Source organism: Filicampus tigris, chromosome 13 (genome assembly GCF_054856515.1).
Source record: "Filicampus tigris isolate MCC_2025a chromosome 13, RoL_Ftig_1.0, whole genome shotgun sequence".
NCBI classification, from domain to species: Eukaryota; Metazoa; Chordata; class Actinopteri; order Syngnathiformes; family Syngnathidae; genus Filicampus; species Filicampus tigris.
The window spans coordinates 14,246,328-14,270,578 of record NC_141229.1 but is presented as its reverse complement, the minus strand read 5'-3'; the positions used below and the strand labels follow the sequence as shown (position 1 = coordinate 14,270,578).

Sequence of the window (24,251 nt, the reverse complement as noted above, 5' to 3'; positions counted from 1 at the left end):
TATGTCGCTACCTCTCATTTACACAAATATAAAAGGTCAGCAACTCCTCAGTTATGCAAACTGCAGCCACAATCAAAGTCGACTCTTTCCATTACCCTGTGCAGATGTACCTAATGAAATGGCCATTGAAACGACACTGAATACCGTTCCCAGGCCCAATCAGATCGTGGAAGTGGGTATCCTTTTCCATGCTCCCTCCCAGGCAGTCGATGCCTGTTGCCTGGCAACACTGAGTGCTGCTTTGGTGGCAAGATCCTGCAGGGGCTCAGATAAAAAGAGGTGAGACAAAAAGAGCCGGGGGGAATTGGGGGGCTGTGAGGGGAGTAAATCACCCATAGAGGACTCAATTTCCCACACAGCTGAGCAGCAGTATGAAGTGGTGGTGGATGATGGAGAAATCACATTGCGTAAAATCAATATGCTAGCATTAAAAAAAAGGGGGGGGGAAAGAATCTAAATACACACAAACATCATCATTTGAATATATCAATTAAATATATTTTAAAAAAAAGTGAAATATGAAGCCAATGCAAATTTGCTCTACTTTGTGACATGCAGTCATGCAACAAGCGCATGTCACACTCACTCAGATGCTCTGCTGCTCCACGGAATGCACAACACTTGAAAGGGTTAAATAAGGGGGAGGATGCCAAATGACTGCATGTCAGTGTGGATGAGAGAGGAAAGCAAAGCATAGATCTCAAGTAGAACGATCGCGCGCGCGATGCTGCGGGTTAGGGTTAGAAGAACTGTCACCATGAATGTGGATTTTCCTTAAATGAGCGCACACCTCCTGTTATTCCCCTTTGCCGCTGCATTCTGACTGATCTCGTATTCCGAGTGCACAGGAGACTCGGCTGGATTTGCCCATGTGCATGCGTGAGACAGCATTTTGGTGGCAACTCCGAGCAGAGCGAGTGGGGGACTACGCACGACGTGAAAGAGTGAGGAAACAGTTTTTTCCAGAATGAATTTAAGCAACGGTGAAACTGTCAGTGGACAGAACCGAAGTGGTGCAAATAGCAGCTGGGAAGACTCTCAGAGACCTGTGAAGCCCTTTACTCCGACTAGGAAGCCTCAACCAGTGAGTATATGTTCAGTGGTCATTCCTCGACCCCATTTTGCAACCTGTGGATGCATCTACATCAAAAAGTACAATCTACATCGCTTGCAGGATGAATCACATCCTGTCAGTTGCACATTTGGCATATCCATCACGTATGGAAAATATTTTCTTATCAACACAAACTTGAAACAACTCAACAGAAAAGGCAAAGGGCTCTTTTATTCGGCCAAACTAAAAATCAATAAATCAGATAAATGTTAACAGTGCTAACGTTTAGGCATTGTAGTATATGCCCTGCAGAGGGGATGAAGTGTTTTGTATCACTGTCACCTTGTCGCTGTCAGCTCCGTAACAACAAGTGACTCTTGGCCATAGCGGAAAGCGCTACACTGTAAAACTTGATGATTTAGTTCACTCTGATGGCTCGAGGATACCGATTGCAATGATTCATTTAAGTTTAATCGTGTAACTCAAACAACTTAAAGCGGAAGTCAACCCCCCAACATTCTTTGGAATACTATGTTCTATGCGCCCCCACTAGTCTAGACATGGCATTCTGATTAATAGTGTGTTTATGGAATATGAGTTTACCTCAGGCAACAACCAATCACTGCTCACCTGTTTTCTGAAGGTGAGCCACGATTGGTCATTAGCAGAGCCCTGAGCAACTGTGATATCATTTTCAGTCAACAGAAAGTGACAAAATGGCCACCCCCTGAGAAGGCTAAAACAGTTGGGTTTTGCTGTTTAGTTCATCTTTAAGAAATAAAGGAGTGTTTGATTTGACGGCAAATAACTCTATTTAAAAAGCAACAGTAGCAAATTAAGTTGTACTTAATTGGACAAGCAGTTCAAATAATGAAAAGGTGATTCGAATTGTTTTACAGGTTTAACTTATGTTAAGATGTTCTGTTAAGATTTACACTGTAGAAATAAAGTAGTAGGCCTCCCTATTTTGTCACAATGTTTAATGCACTACTGCTAGGACTTGAATCTTGTACTTAATAAGGCGAGTACTTCATATAGTTACAGTTGACTTGGAGTGGGAAGTAACTTAGTACAACTACTTCGTTACTGTACTTTAGCTATTTCATCCATCTACAAAAGATGTACTTTAAATAGGCAGAGGCAGGGGCGATTTTAGGTTCAGAGCTTTGGGGGTGCTGAGCACCCAGAATGTCTGGCTGGTTCAATTTTTTTATTTTTTTTTTCTTCATTTCACTTAAAGTGATTTAGGATGATTCATTAGATATTTTCAAATTTTCACGTTAATGCTGAAACCACATTCACGTAAAAATAATAAAAAATTTTAAAAAATGGACAGTGTTTTTCACAGGATAGCGACTCACCTCATATGAACTACAATTTGGCTCTTTTCATCAAAAAACGGGTGTAAGAAATCTGAAATGTAAAAGGGGAGTGTGACTCACCAAATGTATTTTTTCCATGGATATTTCTGGCTGCTTTTGACTGACTCAAGCAGTCATCTGTTATTTTGCGCAGCCAGAGAGAAGTCCTTACATGACAGGTGGAGTGATTGGCGCTTGTTCTGAGATTGACGCTTCATCTGATCAAGGATCTGTCATGTGTAGTACCGAGAGTCTCCATTAGGAGCGCTGTAATGTGCTATCACTTTTTAAGAACCAGCAACGTATGTTTGAGCAAGTATACAAGTAAAAGACATTGAGCTGCCAACCTAGGGCTGTTCGATTTTGCCCAACAAGAAAATCACGATTATTTTCTCTCAAACCCGATTTTACGATTACGATTTCTTTGTAAAATAAAAAATAATGAAAAATGAAATATTTTGAATGTCTTTTATTTAAACTTAATTTTTCTTTCGTTGAACTCAAAATGCAAGTTAATTTCACATAATACACACAGAACAATCCATAGGGATTAACAGCATTTTACTTACACAACAGATTTTACATCTGTTCTTAATCAAACCAATAATGAAAGAAGAAAGTGCATATACCATCTGAAACGAAATCATCAACATGAGAGAAGGTAGACAGTAAATTCTGTAAACCAAACAGTCTGTCAGCAAGTCATTTTGCCAACCAGCTAGTGACTAGCCTTTCACCTTTCTCCTTGGTCTTACTTAAACATAAATCAATGATTAGTTTAAAACTGTCACTCAATACAATGCACTGTCAATCTTAAGTACAGATGCATATAGTCATGACCCGAGGTCCGTTGTAGAGGAGAAAAGAAGTGACGCCTTTCAGACGTTGAGTTACTTGCTCACGGGTTGTATTGTACATGCGGGGCACACACTACAATACAGATTTATATTTGCCCGATTTATTAACTAAACGCTCACTTGCGTGATTGCCGGTAGCGCCGGTGTTGTTGTAGTTTTTACGGACTGCACGCTCGTGGGAGGAAGCGGAAATGCAGAGGAAACTACGGTGGCTTAGATACACCAAATATTAAAAAAATCGAAAGTGCCGATTTGAACACTTTTGACATCGTTTTATCCAGAAAATTCGGTTTCGGTTTAAAATCGCTTAATAGAGCAACCCTATGCCAACCCGTCTGTGTCCGTCGTTAAGGACATTCGATCGCCATCCAAAGCTTTACTAAAAGCATCTTATATTACAGGGTCGCTGAATTGCAGTTTTCTGTATTTGCAAGAGTTTATGGTCAATATACGAGACATTTAAGGTCCCGTATGGGCCAAACCAAATCAGCCCAAAATACGTGACGTCCCGGCTAACATGGGACAGTTGCCAACCCGAAACCACACACATAGCTTACACACACGCAACAATTAAGATAGGCTGATAATTGTTGCAATGCAGCTGAAATGAGGACTAATATCTGTTGATGATAACATACTCATGGTATCGGGTGGTAAAATAGCTGTTCAACATAACCACTGTATAACATACTCTCACCATAATACACCGGAGCCTCGACAGACTCCGCCGCTATGCCGCATCACTTTGCCGACCGAAGGAGGAGCGGGGAGGGAGGCAAGAGTGGTGCTGGGAATCAACCGTTTCAAGGCAGGGGGGTATTTCCGATGCTGCGTTGTTCACATTTTTGTTTTGTTTTATTTTTCATCCAGCGTTTTTCATCATATTGAAGCATATCCTATCCTTTATTAAGGAAAAGAGAGTTTTAAAAATGCTATAATTTTTGGGGGTGCTTGGGTTGAATTTGAGACGGGCTGGTTACGCCTATGGGCAGAAGTAAAGTCATCCATGACTGATTTCTTGATTTGTTGACATGTTGGTGTCTTATAAGGTGGAAAAACAGGACCCAGAGATTCAAAAAAGCAAGGTGTTCCCCACCTATCGTCTTATTTTGGAGAATTATTTGACATTGGTTGCTACAAGAATGATTCGTGGTCAATGCCTTGTGTCTTGTGACGGCATCAAAAACCAAAAGCTCTGACATTCCAAACTTCTCCATCTACCGTAATCTGAACAAATCTGTTTTATATTTAGCAGTGATAATATATTTTGTAGATACTTAACAAAATTATGTTTTTACTTTGGTACACATTTCAGATTCTGTGCTTTTTATCTTGTACTTAAGTACAGGTGTTCAATCTGTGAGTCTCCTTTTACCAGTCTTTTTTTTTTTTTTTTTCCCAAGTATCTCTAGTTCTACTTGAGAGTGTGAGTACCTTTGCCACCCGTGCAGCTGTCAACTCAGAAACGAGCTCATGTACTCTGTCATTTCTCAGCCCAAACCCGAGAATGCCATCACCATCGCCGTGTCGTCGCGGGTGCTCTTCAACATGGAACGTGAGCAGCAGATCTACGAGCGGCAAGGCATGGAGGAGTATCTCAAGTACCAGCTGGAGCATGAAAGTGAGCCTTTCAAACCTGGCCCTGCTTTCTCCTTCGTCAAGGTCAGAGAGAGCCCAGTACCGTGTGGCAAATATGACTCTTGTGAATCTATCAGACTGACACAGACTGATGTGTTTCAATTAAATCAACAAATGATACTACTCTCGCAGATATCTGTACCAGCTTGAAATACATTGTTACAATTGCAATTGTTTTTAAGCAAAAATATGTACAGTTAAGCCCAAACCCTGTTCTTATTGAGGATGAATTTTGAGTTAAGTTGTTGTTGTTTTTAATCTTTTGAATTGATATTTTCAGATTGGAAACGTCACAAGGAAGCAGCCTTTGTGATCTCTTTGGACAATCTTTTGCATCCCTCCAACAATCATGATAACTTCTCGCTTAATCATACTGTCTATATTTGTCCTATGATTGGCTGGTGACCAGTCCAGGATCAACCTTGCCTCTTGGCAAAAGTCAGCTGGGACAGACTCCAGTTCAACGTGACTTTAATAACAACAAGTACAGTAGAAAACGGATGTATAGATGATCTCAAGGTACCCTTTTTCCTGCACTGTTTAGCCATGAATGTCAGTCCAAAATTCAACGTCAAACCTTCACCTTGTCCACAAATGCTTGTTCACCAAAGCTGGATGAAATTTGCACCGACTAGCCCAAAAAACAAAATAAAATGGCTCAAGGACCGTACCATGTGTGACGCTGGGTAGAGTGTACCTGGAGAAAATAAAATCCCCCTCGCCACATTAACTAACTAACTTAAGACACTTAGATGGATATGGGGCTCCACCATTTGCATTTTGTGGCAGTGGGTTCAGTTTGAATGAGAGGCAAACTGGAAAATAGAAAACAGATCTCAATTAGCACCGAAATGTGCATGTAATCCTGCTACTGTAACAAAACAACAAACTGCGATTGAAACAGTACCATTTCCTCCACCTGAATGATCTTTTATTTCTTATTCAGTTTATTACATCTAAATGCAAGCAATGGGAAGAATCTTCTCTGTTAAAGTGAGGGGGGGGGGGGGGGGAGAGAGATGTCACCTGTTTGGATAAGAATAAGAACATTCGCCACTTGCGTGATAGTTCAGCCATCACAAACATCTCAAACTCAGCCTTTAACCCGCCTCCACAAAGTGTTTTAAAACGCTGCTTCGTGCGCCCGGGGGTGGTGAAGCAAAAGAAGGATCAAAGAACAAACAGACACGTGCAGCCCACCCGGTGTTTCTGGAGGTTTGTATATTTTCATCTTAAATGCGCGCTTGGTCGTGTTCCCAGGCTCTGGAGGCTGTCAACAGCCGACTGCGGGAGCTTTACCCGCAGAGCGAGGAGCTGTTTGACGTGGTGCTCGTGACCAACAACCACGCATACGTGGGCCTCCGGCTCATCAATACCATCAATCACCATCGTGAGTTCCAAGATACGGTACACACACATTAGGGCACGATTCCACTTTTCATTTGACTTTACCTCCCTGCAGTGTTTCTGCATGCGGCACACTGAAATATTCTGAAGCTAGGTGTATTTTTATACTTGCTGCCCTGCTCAGCCTCCTCCCACTCTGATGCCCTGACCCTGTGTTCGCAAGTGTGTGTGTGCGCAGGAAGTCGCACCCAACATTGTCTGTTTAAGGAAGGAAGAGGGAAACATGGATGTGGATTCTTATGTGGTGCTAAACTTTTTGTTTGAGTCCCTCATTGACCCAGGTTGCTGTTTGTTTAAAATGGGATCGTTCTCACGGTCCACACACCAAATAATGCTCCCCAAGAGAGTTGGGGACCCTCACAGCCATTACTCACTGGTGCAATTAGAAAAAGAAAAATTCACAGCGCTCAAAATATCTGGCTCTGTGCTTTCTGTTACACTTGAGGGCTTATGTGGTTGTTAAAAGTGGAAGAAATCTTAATATTGAGTGAAAAAAAATTGCAATTATTTTTCAGAATCGTTCATACAGGCTTCTTATTAACACTGGCCCATCCATCCATCCATTATCAATACCTGCAAAATCCACACATGGAGGCCGGGGACAGGATCGAACCCACAACCTCTGAACTGTGAGGCGGACGTGCTAACCAGTCGACCACCGTGCCGCCAACACTGATCCGCTTTTATTATCATTATTATTATTTATCTTTTGTTTCTTGATTTCTGTCCAAAATTAGACCAACTTGTTGATCAGCATCACAAGAGTCATACACGCTATGAGAGGCCGTCAGGGACATATATCAGGATTACCTCTCACACTCACTACTGAAACACTCGCTCATGCCTCTGAAATGTTCTCACATATTTTTCCTATTCTATTACACTGAAAAAACGACCTATTTGAGACTTTTTTTTTTCTACTCACTTGCACTACTGAAATGCTCTCAGGCGCACAACTGAAACATACGTACTCTTTCACATACAACTGAACTTTTTTTCTGCTCACATGCAGTACTGAAACACTCTCATACATACTCTTGAAACACACGCACACACTACCGAAATGCTTCCCCCCCCCCCACACACACACACACTCCAATTTATTTATTTTTTCGGTCAAAAACTACTCTAAACAATCGATATAGGCATCCATCCATCCATTATCTGTACCGCTTCTCCTCACAAGGGTCGCGGGGCGTGCTGGAGCCTATCCCAGCTGTCTTCGGGCAGTAGGCGGGGGACACCCTGAATTGGTTGCCAGCCAATCGCAGGGCACACAGAGACAAACATCCGCACTCACAATCACACCTAGGGGCAATTTAGAGAGTCCAATCAACTTACCATGCATGTTTTTGGAATGTGGGAGGAAACCGGAGTACCCGGAGGAAACCCACGCAGGCACGGGGAGAACATGCAAACTCCACACAGGGAGGCCGGAGCCGGGATCGAACCCACGACCTCTGAACTGTGAGGCGGACGTGCTAACCAGTCGACCACCGTGCCGCCAATCGATATAGGCATATAACTTTAATCTTCTCCGTATTTTTTCTTGAAATGTGCTTACACTGCAGAAACACTCCCATGGATGTTAAAACTTTTTGTTCGCAGATACACACCGCTGAAATAATCTCAGACATCATACTGAAATACACGTTTCAGTGGTATTTATGAAAGCATTTCAAGAGTGTGTGTGAAAAGGTTTCAGTAAGTAACATCCTTACTGTTTGATTCTCTTTCAGACTTACTCATCGAGCGCTTCTGCATGACCGGAGGAAATAGCCCAATAGGTTACTTGAAAGCCTACCACACAAACTTGTACCTTTCTGCTGACTCTGCCAAGGTGCGAGAAGCTCTGGAAGAAGGTTAGCGCAAAGCTATAAAAGTTGCATCTTACTTGGGTCACATATTACGATGGATCGAATAGGCAGCAAGAATATAAATGTGTGTGTGTGTGTGTGTCAGGTATTGCAGCAGCCACCATGTTCACCCCAGAGAAGATGAAGGAAGTGTCGGACACTCAGCTTCGCGTGGCCTTTGACGGCGACGCTGTCCTTTTCTCAGACGAGTCGGAACGCATTTTCAAGGCCCACGGACTGGACAAGTTCTTTGAGCACGAGAAGGCTCACGAGAACAAGCCTCTGGACCATGTAAGGTAGACACACAGTGAACGCTAAGTACAAATGGAATGCTTTTTTTTGGCCATTTACCAAAATGATTATACTGTCCTCTTTCATCATGCCGCAGGGCCCACTGAAAGGCTTCTTGGAGGCTTTGGGAAAACTACAGAGGAAGTTTTTTGACAAAGGCCTGCGCATGGACTGCCCCATTCGCACCTACCTGGTGACGGCTCGAAGTGCCGCTAGTTCCGGTACTAGAGCCTTAAAAACTCTGCGGTCGTGGGGCCTGGAGATTGATGAGGCGCTCTTTCTAGCAGGAGCGCCCAAGGGCCCCATGCTGGAGAAGATCAGGCCGCACATTTTCTTTGATGACCAGATGTTTCACGTGGAAGGGGCAGCTGAGCTGGGCACGGTGGCCTGTCACGTTCCCTACGGCATTGCACAGAGACTTGCAAAGAAATGACTTTGTTGCCACCTTTGATGGAGAGACAGATGAAACGAGACATCCAAAATCTAAAAAGTTGTCTTCAAAAAAAAAAAGAAAAATCTATGTTAACGTGGATTGAAATCATTACACGTAAAAAGAATATTTTGGGGGTCAGAATTGTCAGAATCTATAACATGTTTGTTTGCTTATGTTGTGCTTAATGCAAATTTGTTAAATGTCATTGTGTTTTTACAGATTTTTATTTTGATCTTGCACATCAGTGACATGTACATGTTGTACATGTTGATTATACTTTTCATAATTTGACCATTACAAATTTAGTATGTTGAGAAATTCATAAATATCTGTCTCTTTAAAATGGGACAGAGTTGATATATTATTGACATTTCATTTCTGCCATTTCTCTTCTCTCGTTTCATCGAGCATATTATGCTAAAATATACAAGACTGTTATGACAGCTATAATGAAATGCATCATTTACATTTCAGATTTTCAGTAATAACTACTAACCGGGAAAAGACAACGTTTGCTCGAGGAAAAAAAGGGGCTTTACAGTTGTAAAACAGGTGTACGAGTTAGGCTAAGTAAACTGGATTCTTCAACCATCTTGATAATCACTATAAAATGTTGGTAAATAAAATAAATACAAAACATGCACTTTTTCAATACAGTAATAAGTTTTGCGTCTTCAAAAAGTAAGAAAAACTACAAAACTTACATTTGTTTCACTCAAATAACACCAGAAGTTCTTTATTCTTGACAGTAGAGGGCGGCAGAGACCATCCATCCATCCATCCATCCATCCATTATCTGTACCGCTTCTCCTCACAAGGGTCGCGGGGCGTGCTGGAGCCTATCCCAGCTGTCTCGGGGCAGTGGGCGGGGGTCTGGGTTAGCCGTTTCCTTTTCTTTATTCTCTGCTAGTTCGTCAGCTGTTAATGGGGTTTTAGCTCGTGCTCTCACTATGTCACATCTCACATGGAAAACACGGAATCACAGTCAGGTAAATGCGACATAATGGAGAAATTCAATTAAACCATAAAGAAAAAGAGGAGAAGCCTCGAGTGTCTGTCACAGTTGTCTTTGCAGTTAGGTGAGTCAACCTCTTTGTAAACAGTAAACACAAGTACATATTGAGCATGATGCATGTGCATCTTGATCCTTTAGCGAAGTCATATTTTCCCAGAGGTGAATGGCTGGTGTGGATTAGGATTCATTTTTATTCTATTATGTACTCTGTGTGTAAATGGTTGTCAACCTGTGATTGACAGACTATCAAACCAGGGCCCATCCTGCCAAAACCAATTGGGATAAAACTCGACCAAATTAAGACACCGACAATGAACTGCAGCCAAAAGGGATGTTTATTATTTATTATTCTGATGCATATTCTTATCACATCATTGATGTAATTGTGAAATTCCATCATTTGCAAAAAGGTTTGGCCTCAGATGAGTGCGGCGATGAATCCTGCCACAGTTCCTCCTGTAGCGGCCACAGTTGCAGAGGCAGCACTCGACAAACCAGCCATTCCTACAGTACAGCGAGAAACACTGCATTTATCTACCTTCTTTCTTGTGTTTCTCCTTAATTAGAAAATGTAGAAATTTACAGGCAATGCACATGGAAACAAGACTCTACTTGTTACAAGACTCTGGGCTCAGCTGCAAAATCTCTACGGGTCTTTAACGACTAACAATACTTTGTTTTGATGTTATTAATTAAACAGTGTAATTATTGCCCTTTTGTAGGTTGCAGTGGAAATAAAGCGGGGATGCGTACACACCACCAACAACAACTTGGCTGTAATTTTAGAATTTTTCTTGACACGATAATCAGATGAACAAAAGTGGGTTTTTGTCCGTCCCTCTATTCGTCCCTAACATGGTGAAGCACTGACTTGCATGTTGTGTTGGGTTCTTTTAAAAAGCAAGACCACTGTTCTCTTCTGCGATGCCACGGAGCCGCCTTTATTAAATGACTGCACAACACTTCATGTGTGCTCCCTGCAGTAACATATTGCACAGGCATTGTCTTCCCTCTAGTGGTTCAACACATAATACCATGGATTATGCCACAGGTCATTTCACTGACTGACAGAAACACGCCCAGCCTGTTTTGTGTATGTAATCCGGGATAAACTATGTATTGGGTGTAGGAAAAAGCTGGACAGAAATTTAGTTTTGTGAACTAATCTTATCCCTTTGTATGCAAAGTATGTCTTTGTGTGGGACATCTTTAGACCGAAAAAATCTCTGCCAGCGCTAACGACCGGGAAGTGGAAGTCTTCTGTTTCCTCCTAAGATAACCTTGCATTATTTTTTAAATAATTATTTTATTGCCAAGTAATGTAACAAAAACGGAAAACTTATTGTGTTATAATGCAAAGCGTTGGCAATAAAATGTAAGGACAGAAGTGCTTTAAAAGGATGAGGACGGACAGCGTTGGAGGACGATTATTACGGCGGAGGGATGAGAATGGAAAGGTACCCGGGTCGCAGAAGGAGGACGGACCAGAGTTCTGCCAAAACGTCCTACCTGTGCAAAACTTTCTACCGGAGGCTGATTTGACAGCCTGTTCTGCCAAAACGTCCTACCCATGCAAAACTTCCTACCGGAGGTTAATTTGACAGTCGAAATACTATCGTGCGCTTTCACCTTGTTTTGTTTAGATGCATACAGGTTGAACTTTAAAAATCCCTTAAGAAAATAGAGGCGGAAGCAGGTAGGACGTCCTGACAATTGAGACAATTGAGTGTGGTATTCATACATTGCGTGATCAATGTGTTTACTCATGATACTGTATAAACAGTACAGTAACTATTTATTACCTCGTTAAAGTGGGCTGTTGATTGTCCGTTTTTCAAAAATACTAGTGCCTAAATTGTCCACTAGTTCTGAATTGACCTACGTTTTCAAATATGTTGTGAACTTGTACTTGAAAATGGGAATACAATTTACCGGCAGACTGCAAGACAGCCACCAGGCTACCTGCCGCCACTCCCCCTCCGTTGGCGACGGCTGCGGCTGACATCATGCTCGCAGCGCACGAACCTGCTGCTAGCCCAACTGAAGTGAAGCCGAGAGCCCCCAGGGCCACCGGAGCCAGAATCACCGAACCAGCTGGACCGAAAGTGAAGTCAACCACATTAGTGAAAACAGCCAACAACAATCAAAGTGGCACTGCTTGTACGCGTCTACAAAAACTGCGGTCAAGCCAGCCTCCACTCGAAAAGATCAAGTCAAGCCATAGCTAAAGGATATTTTTTAATGAAGTTTTGAGAGCAGGCCTGATGACAGTGAAATGTGCATATTTCAGGGGACTTTTCTTCTGAAATGTCACATCAGATTTGGATGGGACTTGTTTTGGTGACAGCCGGGGTGGTCTAGTGTCCTCCAGAACTGGTCAGGTATCACAATAGCTAAAGGATATTTTTTAACGATTTTTTAAAAATCAAGTCTGATGACAGTGAAATATGCATATTCCAAGGGGCTTTTATTTTGAAATGACACCTCAGATTTCGATGGAACTTGTTTTGGTGGTCCAGTGTCATTCACGACTTTTCAATGTCAATTTGATTAGTTGGAATAAAAAATAAAAACAAATTGTACTTGCAGACATATATCCATATTTCAAATACTCTTCATTTTTCATTGCATCTCAAGATTCAAATGAACCATTCTACATTCTCTCAGAAGTGGACTAGCTGCGTTATAACAGAGAGCTTATTTAATATATTGTAGCGTCTTCCAAGATCATGCCCTCAGACGTAGTATAATTAACGCATTTTATTAGTCCAACCGGCTACTGTGGGCCGCAGTCGACGCCAATACAGTACAACAACTGTTAAGTTCAAAAAGTGTCACGGCTCCCTCTCCTTCATCCTCCGCTGCTCCTCTCTTGCCCGCACCTCTTCCCATATAGCGAACCGCGCGATGCATTCATTTAGCCTCGGAAACAACAAAAATAACACGGCAAAACACACATTCGACCACAACACAGATAACATAGATAATATTTATTTCTAACCCGAAGGATTGACGTCCAGTTCAGCGCAATAGAGTTTTTTCGCCACTCGTCAGCGACCTATTACCGTAATAATTAGGGGCGGCTGGCTTGACTTGATTTTTTCGAGTAGAGGCTGGCTTGACCGCAGTCTAGAAAAGGCTGTTTGTCATGTCATCTTTGTTTATCAACCCTAAATGTGCGTTGATTATGTGAAACATCTTACTTGCGCCGACAGCACCAGCCACTACAGCCGTCACTGCAAAGCAAAAGCGTTAGGTTCATTACAACCTCATCCCCATTCCTATATACTCGTTTCCGTGATGATGGAGTGTAAAGAGAGTAGAGAGAGAGATACTTACACAATCCCATGTTATCCTGCCCTTGGTATATGTGATTCTGATGTACCTTCAGCCTAGTATTCCTCCTTTCTCGTGAATTAAAGGAATAACGCAAGCGGGCGTGCTTCCCCACCCTTTAAGTATGGAGGGAAGTTTCGTTTCTCCGGAATGACCCAAAGCACAACACGGGCGGTCGGTGAAATGCCTACGTCATCTGCAGATTTTGTGCTTTTATTTTATTGCACAAGTTGACAGACAAGACCTGTGTGACGTACCGATGAAGGACTGTTGCTCTGAAAAACAAGAACTTGTTTTTAACCTCTTCATAAATAATTGTGTGATTATGCTTCTTTCTTTTTTTTTTTCCTTTTTAAAGGGGACGTCACTGGCTGGACTGGTCGCCAGCTAGTTGCAGGTCAGACATAGACATTCATTCATTAATTCATTCATTATCCATACCTCTTATCCTCACAAGGGTCGCGGGCGTGCTGGAGCCTATCCCAGCTGTCTTCGGGCAGTAGGGGGACCCCCCGAATTGGTTGCCAGCCAATCGCAGGGCACACAGAGACAAACAAACAACATGCGCTCCTAATCACACCTAGGGGCAATTTAGAGAGTCCAATCAACTTACCATACATGTTTTTGGAACGTGGGAGGAAACCGGAGTACCCGGAGGAAACCCACGCAGGCACGGGGAGAACATGCAAACTTCACACAGGGAGGCCAGAGCCGGGATCGAACCCATGACCTCTGAACTGTGAGGCGGACTAGCTAACCAGTCGACCACCGTGCCGGCCCAGACATAGACATTCACAACCAAATTCTGGATTTGAACCCATGACCTCTGAACTTAGAGGCGGATGTTCTAACCACACTGAGGCAAGCATTTCATTAAAAAAGGTTGAAGCATAAAATAAACAGATTTCTATAGTGTTGTAACGCATGGCCTTAATAACACATGCCCAATAAAATGTTTTATTGGAGATTAATAAAGTTAAAAAAAAAAAAAAAAAAAAAAATCCAACCTTTCTCATGATCCTGATCCTTTGGTAAAGTAGCACTGCCTTCTTCCAGCATGAATGCACATTTGGGCAAATGAAATTGACCAAACAGACTTGCCATAAATAACATGTAGCCACAGTAAAACCGAAAGCATAAAAATGGCTTGCATGAAAACAACCACAATACCTGCCAACTGACATGCAAATGTACACTCGAATTTATTGCCGCAGTAACATTGAAAGAAAGATGATCACTATCTCAAACTAAATTTAGAAGTGGACAGCAAACACATACAGGAGCAGGGGGCCACTTATGTGTCCGGGGAACAGTTTGGGTATTGGTGTCTTGGTCAAAGACCCCACAGATGTGCGTCTGTTGGTGGTGGATGGTCTTGAACCAAGGTCGCCATGATAACTGGAGACCATCTTAACCGCTTGACCACGACTGAAATGCTAACTATATGGCTTTGCAAACAGCTGAAGCTTCCCTGGGTTGTCAGGCATCACTATTTCTATGGAAAAATTTATTTTTAAATAGAAACTCTATAGTCAACTAACATCACAAATTGTGTTCGACTTGGGTGGTTCCACTGTATGGCAAATTGAAATGGAGTATTAAAGCACATAGGACGTATTAAGTATGACTTGGTGCCAAAAACAGCTATACGATAAGCTGGTTTATCATTGAAAATAAAAATATACAGTACATTGCTGCTGCTGCAAAGAAGACAAGCCTGTTGACCTGTTGTGTTATGGTTTGATTAATGGAAGCATTCTTGATTCCCTTGACAGATGCTATCTAAATTATTACTACTATTATTTGATGTCATGTGTTTGCCATCGATTGGTCATAGCTTTATGGGATGCAATATATTGCCAAAAAGGTGTTCTGTATATCGTTGCAGTATGTAGCACAGCAGCCTTAAAATGCTGTAAGACATGACTGAAGCCTATAGTGTTGAAGACATAGCCTGCCTAACCAGTACAAATCATAATCGCGTCAAAGATTCTTGCACACAAAGAGGAGTCTTATTCTTTATCCTTGTGGACTTTCACATAGAAATACCACAGAACATTTTTTTTCCAATAACATAATTCATAATAAACAATTGAGTTTAGCTTGCAATGCACTCTATGAAATGAGAAACGGCCATTTGAAATGGTGGATGAACATTTTTTATGAGATTCCATTGTAAGGACTCAGAACAGGGACATGACATGGCCAGCGGTGGGTGCGGCAGCAGCGCTGGAACCTAAAATGAGATGTGACATATTAGACCATACAGTTAACACTTCTAACAATAACAGGTGAAGGATTTCTGCAGGGATCACTACTAACTATTGCTAATGCAAGTCCAAAGTACATTATATATAGTACACCCTGCTATACTGTGGTTCAGAATTTGCAGCCCCAGCTACTTGTGGATTTCTAATTGGGACACAACTAGTTTGACAGTAGTTGCACACTCCCTTACCACCTATTGTACACATTAAATTGTACACTTCTAAGAACTGTAAAAGCTCTGTTGCTGTACTGGGGTGAAATGTAGCATGGTGAACGTGTTGGTGACAGTAGGAGGGGACAGAACTGACTTTAACGTCACTTACAGAATGTACATTTTTTTCATCCATTTACTTATGGAATGTGTTTAAAGAGTCTAGGGGTGTACTTACAAGCTTAAACTCTTAAAAACAATTAAATACATTCTGGAACAGGAGGGTCAGTTTTTGGACCACATTTGGGGTCTTGAATGCAAAAAAAAAATATATACAGTACTTCAGATCCTGCCATTTATAATGATCAAAAAGTAAATATGGTTTTTGATGTAATATGTTACTCATTCTAAATACAAGGTTTTGCCATGTTTTCAGAACGTTTATCTGTTATATTTGTTCGTTTGAATTTCTATTAGTAACATTTTGACGATACCTTTAATGGTGATCATTTTGGTCATGGTAATGTTGATACACAAATTTCATATGGTTTCATCAAGTCACCCAATGCTTACTTGCTGCGGCAGTAGCTGCAGCTGCCCCTGCTCCAGATGGTGCAGACTGGAAAGGAGTGATCATGGTGACCTCTGGGTTCACACCACCATAACCAATCGTGGTCCCAGCAGGGGACGGATAAAGCACGGTGCCTACAGGGCCCAAATGTGCAAGTTAGTGCTCCATGAAATGTATGATCTTAATTAGGTTATGACATTAAAAATTAATAGATCTTACTGGCTGGAACAGATGAACTGGCTGATGAAACAAAAGAAGATGTGGTCATTCAGTTGATTTCAGATATATTGTTTTTAAGTAGCATATTCATTTCAATTTATTTAGTTTGCGTTTTAAGTTCATTAACTTAAACTTAAGTTAGCTTGCAATTTTTACTGCACAGTACTATATTACTGCGAGCCACAAAATGTCTGTCGAATAGGTGCACTGTTGGAAATTAATGATGTTGATTCAGCCGCACCCCTTTTTAATTTAAACCTTCAAGTTCGAGCGACACCGCATGGCATGACGCAGTTTGAAATTCAAGCGGAAATGTAAAAGAGCCCACTTGCGTTCAGTTCAGCAAGGATTAGTTTAAGCGTATTTATATGATACAAAAGAATCGCTCATTTGTCAAACGTGTTGTTACTCACCTCCCATGTCTTATTTCTCTTGTTTTCTCCTTTCGCCTATAAGCAGTTAGCCTGCTGTTTTTTTTAGCTGTGGGCGATAGTGGTAGCGGGTGGTCGATGGGCGGGTTCCACTGCTCTGATTGGGTCTCAGTATGGGAAGTCGGGGGGGATTTGGTAACCTCCTGAAAGTGAAAGTGATCTCGAACGTGCGTTCACGTTCCTGTCTCATTATTTCCTCATATAATCTAACCTGACACCAGTCTGATCTATATGAGATATGTTATATGAACTACTGCTCTGTCATCAGTTTAAAGTCGAGCCTTTTTTAAAAGAGGTGTAAAGCTATAAAAGTTGCATCTTACTTGGGTCACATATTACGATGGATCGAATAGGCAGCAAGAATATAAATGTGTGTGTGTGTGTGTCAGGTATTGCAGCAGCCACCATGTTCACCCCAGAGAAGATGAAGGAAGTGTCGGACACTCAGCTTCGCGTGGCCTTTGACGGCGACGCTGTCCTTTTCTCAGACGAGTCGGAACGCATTTTCAAGGCCCACGGACTGGACAAGTTCTTTGAGCACGAGAAGGCTCACGAGAACAAGCCTCTGGACCATGTAAGGTAGACACACAGTGAACGCTAAGTACAAATGGAATGCTTTTTTTTGGCCATTTACCAAAATGATTATACTGTCCTCTTTCATCATGCCGCAGGGCCCACTGAAAGGCTTCTTGGAGGCTTTGGGAAAACTACAGAGGAAGTTTTTTGACAAAGGCCTGCGCATGGACTGCCCCATTCGCACCTACCTGGTGACGGCTCGAAGTGCCGCTAGTTCCGGTACTAGAGCCTTAAAAACTCTGCGGTCGTGGGGCCTGGAGATTGATGAGGCGCTCTTTCTAGCAGGAGCGCCCAAGGGCCCCATGCTGGAGAAGATCAGGCCGCACATTTTCTTTGATGACCAGATGTTTCACGTGGAAGGGGCAGCTGAGCTGGGCACGGTGGCCTGTCACGTTCCCTACGGCATTGCACAGAGACTTGCAAAGAAATGACTTTGTTGCCACCTTTGATGGAGAGACAGATGAAACGAGACATCCAAAATCTAAAAAGTTGTCTTCAAAAAAAAAAAGAAAAATCTATGTTAACGTGGATTGAAATCATTACACGTAAAAAGAATATTTTGGGGGTCAGAATTGTCAGAATCTATAACATGTTTGTTTGCTTATGTTGTGCTTAATGCAAATTTGTTAAATGTCATTGTGTTTTTACAGATTTTTATTTTGATCTTGCACATCAGTGACATGTACATGTTGTACATGTTGATTATACTTTTCATAATTTGACCATTACAAATTTAGTATGTTGAGAAATTCATAAATATCTGTCTCTTTAAAATGGGACAGAGTTGATATATTATTGACATTTCATTTCTGCCATTTCTCTTCTCTCGTTTCATCGAGCATATTATGCTAAAATATACAAGACTGTTATGACAGCTATAATGAAATGCATCATTTACATTTCAGATTTTCAGTAATAACTACTAACCGGGAAAAGACAACGTTTGCTCGAGGAAAAAAAGGGGCTTTACAGTTGTAAAACAGGTGTACGAGTTAGGCTAAGTAAACTGGATTCTTCAACCATCTTGATAATCACTATAAAATGTTGGTAAATAAAATAAATACAAAACATGCACTTTTTCAATACAGTAATAAGTTTTGCGTCTTCAAAAAGTAAGAAAAACTACAAAACTTACATTTGTTTCACTCAAATAACACCAGAAGTTCTTTATTCTTGACAGTAGAGGGCGGCAGAGATCATCCATCCATCCATCCATCCATTATCTGTACCGCTTCTCCTCACAAGGGTCGCGGGGCGTGCTGGAGCCTATCCCAGCTGTCTCGGGGCAGTGGGCGGGGGTCTGGGTTAGCCGTTTCCTTTTCTTTATTCTCTGCTAGTTCGTCAGCTGTTAATGGGGTTTTAGCTCGTGCTCTCACTATGTCACATCTCACATGGAAAACACGGAATCACAGTCAGGTAAATGCGACATAATGGAGAAATTCAATTAAACCACAAAGAAAAAGAGGAGAAGCCTCGAGTGTCTGTCACAGTTGTCTTTGCAGTTAGGTGAGTCAACCTCTTTGTAAACAGTAAACACAAGTACATATTGAGCATGATGCATGTGCATCTTGATCCTTTAGCGAAGTCATATTTTCCCAGAGGTGAATGGCTGGTGTGGATTAGGATTCATTTTTATTCTATTATGTACTCTGTGTGTAAATGGTTGTCAACCTGTGATTGACAGACTATCAAACCAGGGCCCATCCTGCCAAAACCAATTGGGATAAAACTCGACCAAATTAAGACACCGACAATGAACTGCAGCCAAAAGGGATGTTTATTATTTATTATTCTGATGCATATTCTTATCACATCATTGATGTAATTGTGAAATTCCATCATTTGCAAAAAGGTTTGGCCTCAGATGAGTGCGGCGATGAATCCTGCCACAGTTCCTCCTGTAGCGGCCACAGTTGCAGAGGCAGCACTCGACAAACCAGCCATTCCTACAGTACAGCGAGAAACACTGCATTTATCTACCTTCTTTCTTGTGTTTCTCCTTAATTAGAAAATGTAGAAATTTACAGGCAATGCACATGGAAACAAGACTCTACTTGTTACAAGACTCTGGGCTCAGCTGCAAAATCTCTACGGGTCTTTAACGACTAACAATACTTTGTTTTGATGTTATTAATTAAACAGTGTAATTATTGCCCTTTTGTAGGTTGCAGTGGAAATAAAGCGGGGATGCGTACACACCACCAACAACAACTTGGCTGTAATTTTAGAATTTTTCTTGACACGATAATCAGATGAACAAAAGTGGGTTTTTGTCCGTCCCTCTATTCGTCCCTAACATGGTGAAGCACTGACTTGCATGTTGTGTTGGGTTCTTTTAAAAAGCAAGACCACTGTTCTCTTCTGCGATGCCACGGAGCCGCCTTTATTAAATGACTGCACAACACTTCATGTGTGCTCCCTGCAGTAACATATTGCACAGGCATTGTCTTCCCTCTAGTGGTTCAACACATAATACCATGGATTATGCCACAGGTCATTTCACTGACTGACAGAAACACGCCCAGCCTGTTTTGTGTATGTAATCCGGGATAAACTATGTATTGGGTGTAGGAAAAAGCTGGACAGAAATTTAGTTTTGTGAACTAATCTTATCCCTTTGTATGCAAAGTATGTCTTTGTGTGGGACATCTTTAGACCGAAAAAATCTCTGCCAGCGCTAACGACCGGGAAGTGGAAGTCTTCTGTTTCCTCCTAAGATAACCTTGCATTATTTTTTAAATAATTATTTTATTGCCAAGTAATGTAACAAAAACGGAAAACTTATTGTGTTATAATGCAAAGCGTTGGCAATAAAATGTAAGGACAGAAGTGCTTTAAAAGGATGAGGACGGACAGCGTTGGAGGACGATTATTACGGCGGAGGGATGAGAATGGAAAGGTACCCGGGTCGCAGAAGGAGGACGGACCAGAGTTCTGCCAAAACGTCCTACCTGTGCAAAACTTTCTACCGGAGGCTGATTTGACAGCCTGTTCTGCCAAAACGTCCTACCCATGCAAAACTTCCTACCGGAGGTTAATTTGACAGTCGAAATACTATCGTGCGCTTTCACCTTGTTTTGTTTAGATGCATACAGGTTGAACTTTAAAAATCCCTTAAGAAAATAGAGGCGGAAGCAGGTAGGACGTCCTGACAATTGAGACAATTGAGTGTGGTATTCATACATTGCGTGATCAATGTGTTTACTCATGATACTGTATAAACAGTACAGTAACTATTTATTACCTCGTTAAAGTGGGCTGTTGATTGTCCGTTTTTCAAAAATACTAGTGCCTAAATTGTCCACTAGTTCTGAATTGACCTACGTTTTCAAATATGTTGTGAACTTGTACTTGAAAATGGGAATACAATTTACCGGCAGACTGCAAGACAGCCACCAGGCTACCTGCCGCCACTCCCCCTCCGTTGGCGACGGCTGCGGCTGACATCATGCTCGCAGCGTACGAACCTGCTGCTAGCCCAACTGAAGTGAAGCCGAGAGCCCCCAGGGCCACCGGAGCCAGAATCACCGAACCAGCTGGACCGAAAGTGAAGTCAACCACATTAGTGAAAACAGCCAACAACAATCAAAGTGGCACTGCTTGTACGCGTCTACAAAAACTGCGGTCAAGCCAGCCTCCACTCGAAAAGATCAAGTCAAGCCATAGCTAAAGGATATTTTTTAATGAAGTTTTGAGAGCAGGCCTGATGACAGTGAAATGTGCATATTTCAGGGGACTTTTATTCTGAAATGTCACATCAGATTTGGATGGGACTTGTTTTGGTGACAGCCGGGGTGGTCTAGTGTCCTCCAGAACTGGTCAGGTATCACAATAGCTAAAGGATATTTTTTAACGATTTTTTAAAAATCAAGTCTGATGACAGTGAAATATGCATATTCCAAGGGGCTTTTATTTTGAAATGACACCTCAGATTTCGATGGAACTTGTTTTGGTGGTCCAGTGTCATTCACGACTTTTCAATGTCAATTTGATTAGTTGGAATAAAAAATAAAAACAAATTGTACTTGCAGACATATATCCATATTTCAAATACTCTTCATTTTTCTTTGCATCTCAAGATTCAAATGAACCATTCTACATTCTCTCAGAAGTGGACTAGCTGCGTTATAACAGAGAGCTTATTTAATATATTGTAGCGTCTTCCAAGATCATGCCCTCAGACGTAGTATAATTAACGCATTTTATTAGTCCAACCGGCTACTGTGGGCCGCAGTCGACGCCAATACAGTACAACAACTGTTAAGTTCAAAAAGTGTCACGGCTCCCTCTCCTTCATCCTCCGCTGCTCCTCTCTTGCCCGCACCTCTTCCCATATAGCGAACCGCGCGATGCATTCATTTAGCCTCGGAAACAACAAAAATAACACGGCAAAACACACATTCGACCACAACACAGATAACATAGATAATATTTATTTCTAACCCGAAGGATTGACGTCCAGTTCAGCGCAATAGAGTTTTTTCGCCACTCGTCAGCGACCTATTACCGTAATAATTAGGGGCGGCTGGCTTGACTTGATTTTTTCGAGTAGAGGCTGGCTTGACCGCAGTCTAGAAAAGGCTGTTTGTCATGTCATCTTTGTTTATCAACCCTAAATGTGCGTTGATTATGTGAAACATCTTACTTGCGCCGACAGCACCAGCCACTACAGCCGTCACTGCAAAGCAAAAGCGTTAGGTTCATTACAACCTCATCCCCATTCCTATATACTCGTTTCCGTGATGATGGAGTGTAAAGAGAGTAGAGAGAGAGATACTTACACAATCCCATGTTATCCTGCCCTTGGTATATGTGATTCTGATGTACCTTCAGCCTAGTATTCCTCCTTTCTCGTGAATTAAAGGAATAACGCAAGCGGGCGTGCTTCCCCACCCTTTAAGTATGGAGGGAAGTTTCGTTTCTCCGGAATGACCCAAAGCACAACACGGGCGGTCGGTGAAATGCCTACGTCATCTGCAGATTTTGTGCTTTTATTTTATTGCACAAGTTGACAGACAAGACCTGTGTGACGTACCGATGAAGGACTGTTGCTCTGAAAAACAAGAACTTGTTTTTAACCTCTTCATAAATAATTGTGTGATTATGCTTCTTTCTTTTTTTTTTTCCTTTTTAAAGGGGACGTCACTGGCTGGACTGGTCGCCAGCTAGTTGCAGGTCAGACATAGACATTCATTCATTAATTCATTCATTATCCATACCTCTTATCCTCACAAGGGTCGCGGGCGTGCTGGAGCCTATCCCAGCTGTCTTCGGGCAGTAGGGGGACCCCCCGAATTGGTTGCCAGCCAATCGCAGGGCACACAGAGACAAACAAACAACATGCGCTCCTAATCACACCTAGGGGCAATTTAGAGAGTCCAATCAACTTACCATACATGTTTTTGGAACGTGGGAGGAAACCGGAGTACCCGGAGGAAACCCACGCAGGCACGGGGAGAACATGCAAACTTCACACAGGGAGGCCAGAGCCGGGATCGAACCCATGACCTCTGAACTGTGAGGCGGACTAGCTAACCAGTCGACCACCGTGCCGCCCCAGACATAGACATTCACAACCAAATTCTGGATTTGAACCCATGACCTCTGAACTTAGAGGCGGATGTTCTAACCACACTGAGGCAAGCATTTCATTAAAAAAGGTTGAAGCATAAAATAAACAGATTTCTATAGTGTTGTAACGCATGGCCTTAATAACACATGCCCAATAAAATGTTTTATTGGAGATTAATAAAGTTAAAAAAAAAAAAAAAAAAAAAATCCAACCTTTCTCATGATCCTGATCCTTTGGTAAAGTAGCACTGCCTTCTTCCAGCATGAATGCACATTTGGGCAAATGAAATTGACCAAACAGACTTGCCATAAATAACATGTAGCCACAGTAAAACCGAAAGCATAAAAATGGCTTGCATGAAAACAACCACAATACCTGCCAACTGACATGCAAATGTACACTCGAATTTATTGCCGCAGTAACATTGAAAGAAAGATGATCACTATCTCAAACTAAATTTAGAAGTGGACAGCAAACACATACAGGAGCAGGGGGCCACTTATGTGTCCGGGGAACAGTTTGGGTATTGGTGTCTTGGTCAAAGACCCCACAGATGTGCGTCTGTTGGTGGTGGATGGTCTTGAACCAAGGTCGCCATGATAACTGGAGACCATCTTAACCGCTTGACCACGACTGAAACGCTAACTATATGGCTTTGCAAACAGCTGAAGCTTCCCTGGGTTGTCAGGCATCACTATTTCTATGGAAAAATTTATTTTTAAATAGAAACTCTATAGTCAACTAACATCACAAATTGTGTTCGACTTGGGTGGTTCCACTGTATGGCAAATTGAAATGGAGTATTAAAGCACATAGGACGTATTAAGTATGACTTGGTGCCAAAAACAGCTATACGATAAGCTGGTTTATCATTGAAAATAAAAATATACAGTACATTGCTGCTGCTGCAAAGAAGACAAGCCTGTTGACCTGTTGTGTTATGGTTTGATTAATGGAAGCATTCTTGATTCCCTTGACAGATGCTATCTAAATTATTACTACTATTATTTGATGTCATGTGTTTGCCATCGATTGGTCATAGCTTTATGGGATGCAATATATTGCCAAAAAGGTGTTCTGTATATCGTTGCAGTATGTAGCACAGCAGCCTTAAAATGCTGTAAGACATGACTGAAGCCTATAGTGTTGAAGACATAGCCTGCCTAACCAGTACAAATCATAATCGCGTCAAAGATTCTTGCACACAAAGAGGAG

The 24,251-nt window shown here is 41.9% G+C and overlaps 3 protein-coding genes across 4 annotated transcripts; 2 read left to right on the top strand and 1 right to left on the bottom strand.

The window, feature by feature from the left end:
- The first annotated feature begins 485 nt into the window (after window positions 1–485).
- LOC147137693 (cytosolic 5'-nucleotidase 1A-like) lies at window positions 486–9,536 on the top strand. The gene is made up of 6 exons (XM_086048591.1): window positions 486–1,084; window positions 4,767–4,934; window positions 6,171–6,300; window positions 8,057–8,179; window positions 8,280–8,464; window positions 8,562–9,536. The coding sequence occupies exons 1-6, from the start codon at window positions 968–970 to the stop codon at window positions 8,895–8,897; spliced, it is 1,059 nt and encodes a 352-aa protein (XP_085904717.1). The 5' UTR covers window positions 486–967; the 3' UTR covers window positions 8,898–9,536.
- A 693-nt stretch (window positions 9,537–10,229) lies between these two features.
- Window positions 10,230–22,438, bottom strand: LOC147137691 (interferon alpha-inducible protein 27-like protein 1). The gene is made up of 10 exons (XM_086048594.1): window positions 22,246–22,438; window positions 22,110–22,142; window positions 20,839–21,000; window positions 16,871–19,410; window positions 16,458–16,478; window positions 16,241–16,372; window positions 13,252–15,484; window positions 13,116–13,148; window positions 11,845–12,006; window positions 10,230–10,416 (listed from the first exon to the last, which is right to left on the bottom strand). The coding sequence occupies exons 1-4, from the start codon at window positions 22,253–22,255 to the stop codon at window positions 19,325–19,327; spliced, it is 291 nt and encodes a 96-aa protein (XP_085904720.1). The 5' UTR covers window positions 22,256–22,438; the 3' UTR covers window positions 10,230–10,416; window positions 11,845–12,006; window positions 13,116–13,148; window positions 13,252–15,484; window positions 16,241–16,372; window positions 16,458–16,478; window positions 16,871–19,324.
- Window positions 13,494–18,534, top strand: LOC147137692 (cytosolic 5'-nucleotidase 1A-like). 2 transcript variants are annotated; one of them, XM_086048593.1, is made up of 3 exons: window positions 13,494–13,645; window positions 17,278–17,462; window positions 17,560–18,534. In XM_086048593.1, the coding sequence occupies exons 2-3, from the start codon at window positions 17,295–17,297 to the stop codon at window positions 17,893–17,895; spliced, it is 504 nt and encodes a 167-aa protein (XP_085904719.1). In that variant the 5' UTR covers window positions 13,494–13,645; window positions 17,278–17,294; the 3' UTR covers window positions 17,896–18,534. The 2 variants fall into 2 exon arrangements, with proteins under 2 accessions (XP_085904719.1, XP_085904718.1); XM_086048592.1 differs by lacking the exon at window positions 13,494–13,645 and having other exon boundaries at window positions 17,033–17,462.
- Window positions 22,439–24,251: the final 1,813 nt, after the last annotated feature.